Raw genomic sequence first — 12,682 nt, forward strand, 5'->3', positions numbered from 1 at the left:
GCTGATTTTTTGTATTTTTAGTAGAGACGGGGTTTCACCGTGTTAGCCAGGATGGTCTCGATCTCCTGACCTCGTGATCCGCCCGTCTCGGCCTCCCAAAGTGCTGGGATTACAGGCTTGAGCCACTGCGCCCGGCCGTGTGTTTTTTAAAAAAGGAAAAGAACAAATCTTCTCAGGAGTAATACCATTGCTGCCCAGTCCCCTCTCTGCTGGAGTAGTCCAGAACCTCTCACATCTGTCTCTATGACAGTCAACTCTGTGTTCTCCTGTCTGGGACTTGATCCTTCACTGAACAGAAAATTTCGCCTTTGGGAATATGAAACAACAACCATTGCTGAGAATTCTGGGAATTCCTTTTAAAGAAAATGACAAAATCCATGCTTGTGGGGTAGGTGTTTAAAGGTAATTTTGGAGACTCTGGAGTCCCGTAACAAAGAAGAATCTGGGCCTTAAATCTGGCTTGAAAATATGTGTGCCAAGAATAAAGTGGTAGGGCGGAACAAACTGCAGTAGCCCATTTGTTTGTTGTTAGCCTGGATTGAATTAATGGAGGCTTAGACAAAACTGTGTCATTAGATTCACCTTGTCCATGATGAGAATTCGGGATTGTGTCAAAACCTGATGTGTATTTCTCCTTGCAATATGGACTTGCAGCTTGGTTGCCCGCCATAGCCAGAAGTCTGTCTTGATTTTCTCTGTCCCTTTAATGGTTTCTGTGTCCCTTTCCTCCTTCCACAGGTGGAAAATAAAATCCCACATAACAGTTATGCTTTGGGAAAGCTGAAATAACATATATGGCAACTGAACAGTTATAAGGGAAAAGCACATCATGAATTTAATTCCATTTCCAGATGTAAAATGTCATAAAGAATTTTTTTTTTCCATTCTTGGCAAAATAACAGGAATTTTTGAGACCATTTTATTTAGCTGAGTGTATGCACATTCATAAGCAGGGTATCAGAGTCTTCAACGTGGAGTGTGCTATAAATGCGATGTGTTATAGCTTTACTGAGATTAAACTACCAAAGGCCCCACATCCAGCTAGGAGGTGCATGACCCTCATTGAAAGGGTGGGGAACTGTGTCTGACTAATGGTAGAACTTGGTGTGTTTTCAAAGCAAGGACTCTGGCCCATATGGGGAGGTTTCTAACCAATGTAATTATTCTCTAGTGACTGCAGACATTGGAATTGTCGTCTGTTTCAAAGAGCAGATCATTTGGTCATTCCACACATTTTTCATTTTGACTTCTCTTTTTCTTTTAGCCTCTTTGTGTGAGACTTAGGGTCTTTGTAGAAACACCTGGGTAGGAGCTGAAAAAGCCTAGCTGGGAGTAGGGCTCAACTGGCCATTCCTCAGACTTATGTAATTCAACTAAATCATAAAGTTAGAGCTTTGAGAAGGATAAGTACTTAAAACACACACACACACACACACACACGCGCGCGCGTGGTGTTGCAAAAAGCCAAGGACATTTTAGAGAAAGGCATAAAAATAACCCAAGGCTAGGAATAAGTCAGTTTGGTAAAAGTCTCCATGGCACATGCTATCATTCTGATAACTAAAGAAATAACTCCTCTATTGGAAAATTAGCTGTTCAGGCAGATTAACGGATGTGTCCACCTGAAGGGTGACTCCCACTGTGGCCTTTTACGAGCAGGAAAGGGCTCCTTTACAACTCAGCTCCTGCTTTGTATAAATTATTGGAGTGAGGGACATAGGAGAACTTTTGGGTAATGAGAAGAAAAATAGAATTTGAGAAAGCCGATCAGTTTTCTTGAGTACTGGTAGAAGACTGCTAACGTATTTGTAGATTCCGTTCTTAAAACTTTCTTGTATTTTTCAAGGGAAGATACAGACTTCTTATTCATGTTTCTATTTCTGTATAACCAACTAACACTGCCATATAATTAAATGATTTAAAATGGAACCTACCACTGTCACTCTCCAATTGGTCTGTTTATTGAGTTAGTGTTACCAAAAATGAGAGATCACATCAAAGCAAAATAGGGAATGGCAGAAAGCGAAAACTACTTTTATTTAGAAAAAAATGCAAGCAATTTCAATTGATCCTGATTTCTCTCTCTTGGAACCTTGGGTTGAAGGCACTTTGTCCTAAATAAATTGGTTGTTGCTTTTGCGTTGAAATGTATCAGTTGAGGAGAGCTATCATTTACCATGACTTAGTTTTCAGATCTGCAGGCTTTGAGCTATAATACAGATATATCAACTCTAAGAAATAAATGAAAACTGTCACCAGTGTCAGCAGCAGAAACTGGGGGTCCATCCCACGCAAATTATGGACATCTGTATTCCTAATTGGCATTCTTTAGGGCCATACCAGCAGAATGGCAGTGCCAATAGAGTCTGACAGCCTTAGAAAAGATGCATTATCAGGTCTAGGTGACAGGAGACGATGAGGCATAGAAGTTCCTTTGTATGGAATACTCTCTGTATGTTTGCTAATATAATGCTGGTGATTTTCAGTTTCAGGCACCTCCGAATGGCACCTTTTATCCATACACATTTGCTTCTTTTAAATCAGATCAGTTGATCTTAGGTGAATAAGTGGTATTGATGGTTATATGATCAGAAGACCCTTGGCAGAGATGCATACAAATAGTTAACAAGGTAATGGTAAGAAATGTTGACCTTGATTTGTTTAGCTAAGATGTAAAGATTTTTGAAGGTCAAAGGTGTCCTTGTGTAGTGTTTTGGAGTCTAACTGTGCCTGACCCTCTAACATTAAGCTGCTGTGGCCTGCAGTTTTGAAGAGTGAAGCAAACCAGGGGGAAAACGAGAAGGGGGAGAGAACAGGAAATGGAGTGAGGTGTTTCAGGAAGTTGTCAGGGGTTGACTGATTGATTCCAGATGGGAAGGGTCAGCCTTTGTGACCCAGGAAATACTCACTAGGGGAAAGAAGTTGGCTTGTGGAAGGGGAAGGCCTGGGAGTAAGATGATGTTGGAATGCGCATTCCACTTCCTTTGGTCCTAAAACATTCAGAAATCTTAACTTCTCCAAATAGACGAATATCAGCGTTGTCATTGTTCATCAGTAAACAGTGAAGGAATTTAAATTTGAAGTTTTGACTGTACCAAATATATCTTCACCTGTATAATGTAGTTCATTCTTCCAGAAGTAAAGCAAATGTATATGAAAGTCAGTATTTAAGTGTGTGTCTCTATGTATAGAAACAACCACCAAACAGGTCTGGTTTCCTGTTGCGGAGTTTATGAATTAAATCCATCGCATTTTGCAAATTCAGTTGAATTGGCAGGCTCTTCCAGCTACCTCACCATCTAAGATATTTGGAATATTAAAACCTGAAACTTGCCTCATATCTATATGTACAGATGCACACGCACATACATTTGGACATAATTTAAAATCTTGTAATAAATTTTGCAGACACTGACATAATTCAGGTTAATTCCCTAGCTGTCATGAGAGGCCAGCGTGAGCCAGCAAGAGATTAAAATTTATTTCTATTGTTAATAGAAAATAATGAAGTGCATCTGAACCATCAGGGTATGTCATTCGGGAAATGTTCACTTTGGAACTGAGTCTCACTCCACCCAAATGGACAATGATGAAATCAGCTGGCTCGTGAAAGCCCCATATTTTGTGGCAGGAACGCGTGGGGAGTATTAATGGATGGTATGACAAGGAGCTTGTGGAGTGAATTAAAGCAACCTCAGAGAGAAGGCTCTTTACCTCCACGTAATCCTCAGAGAGGGCCCAGGTTCCCCTTAGTGTGCCTAGGAAAGCTCATTAAGACTTAATGCCCACAGCTGGGCACAGTGGCTCATGCCTGTAATCCCAGCACTTTGGGAGGCTGAGGCGGGAGGATCACTTGAGGTCAGGAGTTCTAGACCAGCCTGCCCAACATGGCGAAGCCCACAAAATACAAAAATTAGCTGAGTGTGGTGGTGGATGCCTGTAATCTCAGCCACTCGGGAGGCCGAGGCAGGAGAATCGCTTGAACATGGGAGGCAGAGGTTGTGGTGAGCTGAGATCAGGCCACTGCACTGCACTTCAGCCTTGGTGATAGAGCAAGACCCTGTCTCAAAAAAAAAAAAAAAAAAAAAAAAGAAAAGGAAAAGAAAAAAGAAAAAAAGAAAAAAAAAAAAGAAAAAAAGGAAGAATTAAAGCCCAAAGCACCCCTCTCCTTGTTTTCTCTTTTTTTTTTTTTTTTTTTTACAGAGATGACAGTTATGTTCTTTGAAAATGCATTCACACACACAATTTGTAAGAGTGGTTTGATTCTTCTTTCTTCTCTCTCTTCTCCTATTATTTTCGGATGGTAGGCAATACTATCTTCAAGTTCATCTTAACCTCGTGACCATGAGGCTCTACCTCTCCCTTCGACTGTGACATGACCTTGTTTTTTGCTGAGATCACTTTGATAAGAACATGAGAACTTACGGGGAGTGATGGATGCCACCATCTTAATGTTTGCCACTGTGTGATAGGAACTTTCTGGAAGGAATTTCCCCAGATTGTAACATATTAACATGGACACAATTGAAAACAGACCCAGCACTAGACAGGCTGTACTCCTGAATTGTGAGCAATTATATTGATAATTTTCTGAATGACAACTGAGGTTCCTTTAAGTTTATTCTTTGAATCTCTGGGGCCTGTCACATATTAGAAGCTCAGTCAATTGTCTGTTGGGTTGGATGACTGACACTCACTTATTCATGTAAAATTTTGCATAAGTTACCACCATGTTCAAGGTGTCAGACTATATGAGATGATTTGTGGACTCATGGGTTTTAGGGATTTTCCCAAACCTATTACACTAAAAATATGTAATAACTTAAAAGATGTCATTGAAAACTCTTTAGGGCAAAGAAAAAATCAGAAGAGTATTGCTGGTGGTGGAGGTAGGATGGACTGGGAGGGAACACAGGATAAATTTTTGGGGAGATGGAAATAGTCTACTTCTTGATCTCAGTGTAAATTGGACAGCTAAGATTTGTGCATTTCAATGCATGTAAATTTTACCTACAAAAAAACCCAACACCTGTGATTATTATCATCGTTGAGTAGAGGTTTGGGAGTGGGTGGTGGTAAACAGTAGTCCCCCCGCCCACTTTTGAGGTTTCACTTTCTATGGTTTCAGTTACCCAAGGTACAGTACAATAAGACATTTGGAGAGAAAGAGAGAGAAACCACATTTACATACTTTTATTTCAATATCTTTTTATAATTGTTCTATTTCAAATATTAGTTATTGTCATTAATGTCTTACTGCGCCTAATTTATAAATTATACTTTATCATAGGTATGTATAGGAAAAAGCATATTATAGGGTTTGATATTCTCTGAGGTTTCAGACGTCCACAGGGGTCTTAGAGCATAGACCTCTTGGATAAGGGGTCTACTGTAGCTGAGATGAGAATGGCGATATTTTGACAATTCTTGAAGCTGAATGATAAGTACTGGGGACTCATTTCACTATCCTGTTTCTTTTGTTTGCTTGAAATTATTCATAATAAAAGGTTTTTGAAATGCTGCCTCATTCCTTCATATTCAGAGGTAAAGTAGGGCTGGGCACTGTGACTCACTTCTGTAATCCCAGCACTTTGGGCGGCCGAGGCTGGTGGATCACTTGAGGTCAGGAGTTCAAGACCAGCCTGGCCAATACGGTGAAACCTTGTCTCTACTAAAAATACAAAAAGTAGCTGGGCATGATTGCAGTCATCTGCAATCCCAGCTACTTGGGAAACTGAGACAGGAGAATTGCTTGAATCCGGGAGGCAGAGGTTGCAGTGAGCTAAGATGGTGCCACTGCACTCCAGCCTAGGCAACAAAGTTAGACTCTTATCTCAAAAAAAAAAAAAAAAAAAAAAAAAAAAAAAAAAGATATGGCAGGATCAAGCCCCCTGCCCTCCATTTAATAAATAAGAAAGGACAATTACAAGTAGAATATCAACCATTTTAATTTGAGAGTAGACAGGAAGAGTCATTTTTAAACACGACTCTTCATTTTGTACCTATTTAGTGCTCTTCCTCAAAAAGTCCATACATGTGTGAGTATGTATATAACAAGTTATTGTTCTTTTCTCGAAAATAATAATAATAATGGCCAAGCATAACTGATGTGAACTGAGAAGTAGACCCATGTCTACGGTGGCTCGTGTTCTGGATCAAGTGATTCGGTGGGAGCTCCACCCAGGTCTACTCCCTTCTGCTATGCTTGGTCAGCCTTTGCTGATAGCCACTTCTTTGAGCTTCTCCCCCACCCGGATCTGCAGTACACATGCTGGAACTTGATTCGATATCAATCTTTGTGCTACTTGTTTCCTGTGTTAACTATGATTCTCCAGCCAGAAAATGAACTCTTTGAGGTTAGGGACCATGCCTTGTAACTGTTGGTACCTATTTCCTATCTGCCTCTTCCTAGGACTTCCCCTAGAGCTTAGGCCATGTGATAACCTCGGTGTGTGAGTAATGTCATCTGTCTTATGGTCTGGTCAAGCCCAGCATGGGCAAGGCAGTTAGGACACGAACGCATCCCAGTTTGGCACACACAAAGCACTGTGCTGAATCCTTTATATGTATTGCAGGTCGAGTATTCCTTATCCAAAATGCTTGGAACTAGAAGTGCTTCTGATTTGGGGTTTTCGAATATTTGCATCCTGTATTTACTGGTTGAGCATCCCTAATCTGGAAAATCCAAAATCCAAAATGCTCCAATGAACATTTCCTTTGAGCATCATGTCAGTGCTCAAAAAGGTTTAGATTTTGGAGAATCTTGGATTTCAGATTCTTGGACTAGGGATGTGTGCCTGTATCTCATTATACCTCATTTAAGCACTGTGAGATACACATTGCCATTTATATCTTACAGATAAGAAAAACTGAGATTAGACAAGATTAAGTAAGTTTTTCATGGTTGCAAGTTAGGCGACAGCAGGCCTGGGATTTGTTTTCTTTCTTTTTTTTTTTTTGAGACGGAGTCTCGCTTTGTCGCCCAGGCTGGAGTGCTGTGGCCAGATCTCAGCTCACTGCAAGCTCCGCCTCCCGGGTTCATGCCATTCTCCTGCCTCAGCCTCCTGAGTAGCTGGGAACTGGGACTACAGGCGCCCACCGCCTCGCCCGGCTAATTTTTCATATTTTTTAGTAGAGACGGGGTTTCACCGTGTTAGCCAGGATGGTCTCGATCTCCTGACCTCGTGATCCGCCCGTCTCGGCCTCCCAAAGTGCTGGGATTACAGGCTTGAGCCCACCGCGCCCGGCCAGGCCTGGGATTTGAATTCAGTTCTTCCTGACTCCAAACCCATGTTCTCCCACTGCTCCACACCACCTCTCCCCTCGCCCTCATTAGATGCTACACATCCTGTGTTTTCAACACTGAATTATGGCAACCTTATATTCTCAGCAAAAGTCGAGGCATCACTGCCACCACTCTCTACTGCGCAGCAACACCACAGACAATTCACCAGCCAGCATCTCAGTGCTGGGCATGATGTCAAGACCCGTCTGAAGTGCAAGAACCCATTCCGGAGCTTAGAGAAGTGACTTTCCAGCTGGTGTGTAGATCTCAGCTTCCACGTGGCACACAACCAGTTTTCTGTGGTGGAGGCTCTACTGGCAGTGGTAGTCTAGGTCTTTTGATAGAGAACCAGGTTTCTGGAAGCAGCAGGCAGATAGCCATTTTCTCCACTTCATGACATGGGTGTGCTTTGAGCAAAGATTCTTGACAATGCATGGATGAAGGGCAGCCACTTTTTCTGTAAAGTTCTGACATAATTACAGAAGGAGAAAACTCTGTTGAGACCCAAGTTCTGTCCCATCTCCCCTTTGCTATATGGAATTGTGGCAAAAAAGAATTTTGGTGCATTTGCTACTTTATGTGAAACTAATTCCACTGTACCCGCTTTCTCCTTTTTACTTTAAATATGCAGGTTGTGTTGTCAACAACAGTGAATGTGGATGGACACGTCCTAGCTGTTTCTGACAACATGTTTGTTCATAACAACTCCAAGCATGGACGGAGAGCAAGAAGACTCGACCCATCAGAAGGTAGGGCTGCCTGTGCTCAGCATAGTAGACACATGAAATTCTCCACGAATTTCCTTGTTCGAACTTCAAATTTATGCCTCGCAGTCAGAGAAGAGAAAGTACACAGGACCGTGTGGGTTTTTTTCTTAATGAAGTTGTAAACACGGACTCCAGCCTGCTCCACTGTAAGCCCCACACGTCTAACAGCCCATGCCAAGTCCTCATGCCTTTCACTCTCTTCCATTCTGTTCTGTGTTTTCCTTTTTGCGAGACGGGCATTTCAGGCAAACGTAGGCCTATGACATCTTAGTTAAACAGGAACACTGCAGTGCCAGACATGTATGAATAAGTGTCAGATGTGCCCTTAAACAGATTGTAGGCAAAACAAAACAATGTTTGGAAAGAAACTGACGCTAATTGATTTTTGTTTGCTTGGACAAGAAGAAATCATGGTCTGTTCTGGGTAGTTTTCCAAGTGCATTAAAGTAATTAGAAATACTGGTAACTGTTAAACTTCAAGTTGTCCAAAAAATTAAAGTATATCGATGAAGATAACTGACAAATCTAAGTAAATTCCATTTTAGTTATTCCCCTTCCTTCTGCACGCCCCAACTCAGTGGTATAGAAAGACCATATAAGACAGAATGTATGGTCAAATTAGGCTACTATTCTAGTGTGATGTTTTGTTATATATTACCACCCAACCCCACCTCCCATGCTAACTCAGCCTGAAAATGTATCTTGTATCACTGTAAACAGGAATTAATGAACTGAAAGAAAATGATTGAATCAGTAAAGAATTTGGAGTGGTGTTAATTCTCCCACAGCGAGCACTGAAAGGGGAGAAGAAAATCCCAGAGTTCAGGACTAGGAACCCATCCAGTTTCTTTTGACTGATTGGATGTGATTGACTGGCTGTTCAAAGGGGGCTCATGTTTTTGGAGTCCTGCCAAAGTTCTCCTCTACCTTTGACCCTGTCAACTTTGGAAATGGAGTGATGGATTGACTTTAGTTATGGCCTGAAAACCATATTGGGTTCCTGTTGGGATATAAAGTCCAGAGGCCTGGAGCATATGGAAGAAGTGGGGAAAATCCTTCCTACAAAGTTAGTAGAGTGATTAGAAATTGTCTCTTGATAGAGCTGAAAAAAGCCTTCAACTATGATAGATTTTGCTTTCTCCCTCTCTCTCTGGCCCATTAACAGGCCTTGTAAATCTTAACATCTTAGGGCAGAGGAGGTGGGGAGAGAAAGGGGATTTACACATTTCCAGTGTGATCAACTTATAAAAATATGGGCAAAAACAACAGGGTTTTCAAACACCCTTTGCACAATTACCTAAGTGTTTTACTTTTTCATACATAATGGTCAACTCATTAGGCTTTAATGACTCGGTGAAAACCAACAGCCAATTAGGGAATGATGGCAAGTCAACAAATCTCAGCTTGAACTTCTTGGAATGACCAACAGCTTTCAAAAGCAGCCCATCCCCAACACTCTAAGCTTCAGCCATACACAGTGTCCAGCCCTTTGAATGCAAGGATTTTTTGTTTATTTGTGGTGTGTCCAGTCCTTTGAAGGCAAGGATTCTTTTCTTATCTGTGGTGGGGATATCACAAAAATTATACATGAACCTTTTTTGTTTGTTTGTTTTTTAGCTCATCAGTTATCGTTAGCATTAGTGTATTTTATATGTGGCCCAAGACAATTCTTCTTCTTCCAACGTGGGCCTGGGAAGCCAAAAAGTTGGACACCCATGAAAGAACAAACCTGACTTTTCTTTCCTGTCTTTTAGCTACCCCCTGCATCAAAGCCATTAGCCCGAGTGAAGGCTGGACCACAGGAGGAGCCATGGTCATCATCATTGGGGACAACTTCTTTGATGGTCTCCAAGTGGTGTTTGGGACCATGCTTGTATGGAGCGAGGTAGGCAGAGGCATCAGGCTTACTCTGATTTCCTTTCGCCCAAAGATTGTTTTGATCTGGGAAACTAGTCATTCCTAGAGCATCAGCAGCACAAACACCAAGGGTAAAAAAAGCATAGAAGTCATAGCAAATCGGGCATGAGTTTCTTAAGAAGATAAGTATCCACTGAAGTATTATTTAAAATGGTGAAAACTTAGAAATCTAGAATTGTAAAGTGATGGAATATCACTCCACCGTTAAAAAATGTTTTGAAAAACTTCAAATGATACAGGAGAAAGGATATGCTCACACTGTAATACTAAGCAGAAAAAAAAATAAGGATAATAGTGCCTATGGATGTAAAATCTAGTGATATAGCACACATTTATAGAAGGGTACTGGAAACATAACAAATGTTGATATTGATCATCTCTATGATGTTAATTTTTAAAAAATATTTTTCTATAATTTCCAAATGTTCTAAATCGGATGTGTTTGACTTTCTTCATAATATAAAACATTACAAAAAGATCAGTGACAGTGCTAAGTTGGAGTTGGAACTTGCCAGATCAACATTTGAAGTCATAAGCAGGATAGGAGTTCAGCAGAGGAAAGGATTCCAGGGATGAGGGTGGGGTTGGTAACAGGAAGTGAGAGGGACTTGGGCTGGGCTTGTAGAAACAAAGGACCTAGATTGGTTGAGTTGAGAGGAAATTCCAAGGTTGTGGGGCAGGGGGGTGGGGGGTGGAGACACACACACACACACACACACACACACACACACAGGGACAGACAGAGACACACACACAGACAGAGACAGGACAGGGATGTTCAGAGTGCATTTGGAGCTAGAAGTACTACAGTTAGAGTAGAGCAGAGAGAAAGAAGCCCCTGGGGAGCAATAGTGGGAGATGCTGTACACCTTATGTCCTTGGTGATGGCTTGTCTAATGGGTATTTTATTTCCCTGCCTATTCATTCCTCAGCTAATAACCCCTCATGCCATCAGAGTACAGACTCCTCCCCGGCACATCCCAGGCGTGGTGGAAGTGACATTATCTTACAAATCTAAACAGTTCTGCAAAGGAGCCCCAGGAAGGTTCATTTACACAGGTAGGTGAGAAAGTGATGCCAAGAGAGGCTGGCTTCTGGTTTGCCTTTGCGCTAATTCCCAGTATCTGCACTTTATAATCATCCTGATGTTTCTAGGTCTTTTTACTGGTGTGGAAAGAGTGAGCTGAGTGATAGATGTTGAATGGTGATGTGAAGGTTCACTTCTCAATTAGTATTTTACTTAAGCAACTTCTGCATGATCTGGGAGATCACAGCAGCTCATTTCAGGAACACATCTCTACAAATTTAACTCTATTAGAACCATGCTAGAACCATCTTTTATCCACGTGGTCAGATTAAACAACGGAGAGTTATTGGCTGTAACTACATTTTCTTGAAAAGATTCAAGAGAGTTGCCCAGTGACATTGGAGAGCAATTTGAAGTATTTTAAAACTTCAAGAAGGTAAAAATCATATGTTAGTCAATATTTGTTGAATTTCTACTTTGTATCAATTGCTTTTTCTAAGCGAAGGGTATGGATGACATGTAAGACATGATCCCTTCCCCATTTGGAAGTTTAGAAACTTTTGAAGGAGACAATGGTATATTGCGAACAGCTAGTGAATTCATAAATTTGAAATATTTGGTATTTCCAATGAATGGAATATGAGTTTCAGAAAGAGAGAGTTTAGTATGGGCAAGAGTAATGGGGTGAGGTGCCAAGGAAGATATGAAAATTGAAGACCATATTTAAGGACAGGGAGAATTTGGATGGGCAAAGAGAGAAAGGGATAATGTTCTCACTATGGTAATCACATAGGCAAAGGCCACAGGGTGAGGTGAGCACATTCCTACAGGACCAAAAGCTCGTCTGACAGCTATGGCAATGCATTTTGTACTTACACTAGAACTTATCCTACATGTGCTAGGCGTGTGTATTAGTCCATTTTCATGCTGCTGATAAAGACATACCCGAGACTGGGTAATTTGTAAAGAAAAAGAGGTTCAATGGACTCACAGTTCCACGTGGCTGGAGAGGCCTCACAATCATGGCAGAAGGCGAAAGGCACATCTTACATGGCAACAGATGAGAGAATGAGAACCAAGCAAAAGGGGAAACCCCCTATAAAATCATCAGATATCGTGAGACTTATTCACTACCATGAGAACAGTATGGGGGAAACTGCCCCCATGATTCAACTCTCTCCCACTGGGTCCCTCCCACAACACATGGGAATTATGGGAGCTACAATTCGAGGTGAGATTTGGGTGGGGACACAGTCAAACCATATCAGCATGGGAGGGAAACAAAGCATACAACAGCTTAAAAACCTTATGTAGTACCTAGTGTAATCAAATTCCTAGAGATGGAAAGTCAAATGGTGGGTACCAAGGGTTGAGGGAGAGGAAACTGGGGATTTGTTTAATGGGTCCAGAGATTCAGTTTTGCAAGACAAAAAGAGTTCTGGATATGGATGGTGATGATGGTTGTACAGCAATGTGATTTACTTAGCCCAATTGAGCTGTACACTTAAAAATGATTAAGATGGTAAATTGTATGTTATGTGTATTTTACCACATTTTTTAAAAGTTAAAAACAAAAGAAGCCTTGTAAGGGAATTTAGACTTGACTTGTCAGGAAATAAGAAGGCATTGAGGGTTTCTGTGCAAGGAAGAGTAACTCAAAGATATTGTCTTCAAAAAAAAAATGGT

The 12,682-nt window shown here is 41.2% G+C and overlaps 1 protein-coding gene across 1 annotated transcript in view; it reads left to right on the forward strand.

Annotated features, from left to right (window-relative positions):
• EBF2 (EBF transcription factor 2) overlaps positions 1 to 12,682 on the forward strand; it is a 208,962-nt gene that overhangs the window by 152,194 nt on the left and 44,086 nt on the right. Inside the window, exons 8-10 of the mRNA XM_017885421.1 lie at positions 7,917 to 8,034; positions 9,807 to 9,937; positions 10,902 to 11,028. Coding sequence (XP_017740910.1) covers positions 7,917 to 8,034; positions 9,807 to 9,937; positions 10,902 to 11,028 — 376 coding nt within the window. The remainder of the gene's footprint in view (positions 1 to 7,916; positions 8,035 to 9,806; positions 9,938 to 10,901; positions 11,029 to 12,682) is intronic.

This window comes from Rhinopithecus bieti, unplaced genomic scaffold (genome assembly GCF_001698545.2).
Source record: "Rhinopithecus bieti isolate Rb0 unplaced genomic scaffold, ASM169854v2 scaffold_315, whole genome shotgun sequence".
NCBI classification, from domain to species: domain Eukaryota; kingdom Metazoa; phylum Chordata; class Mammalia; order Primates; family Cercopithecidae; genus Rhinopithecus; species Rhinopithecus bieti.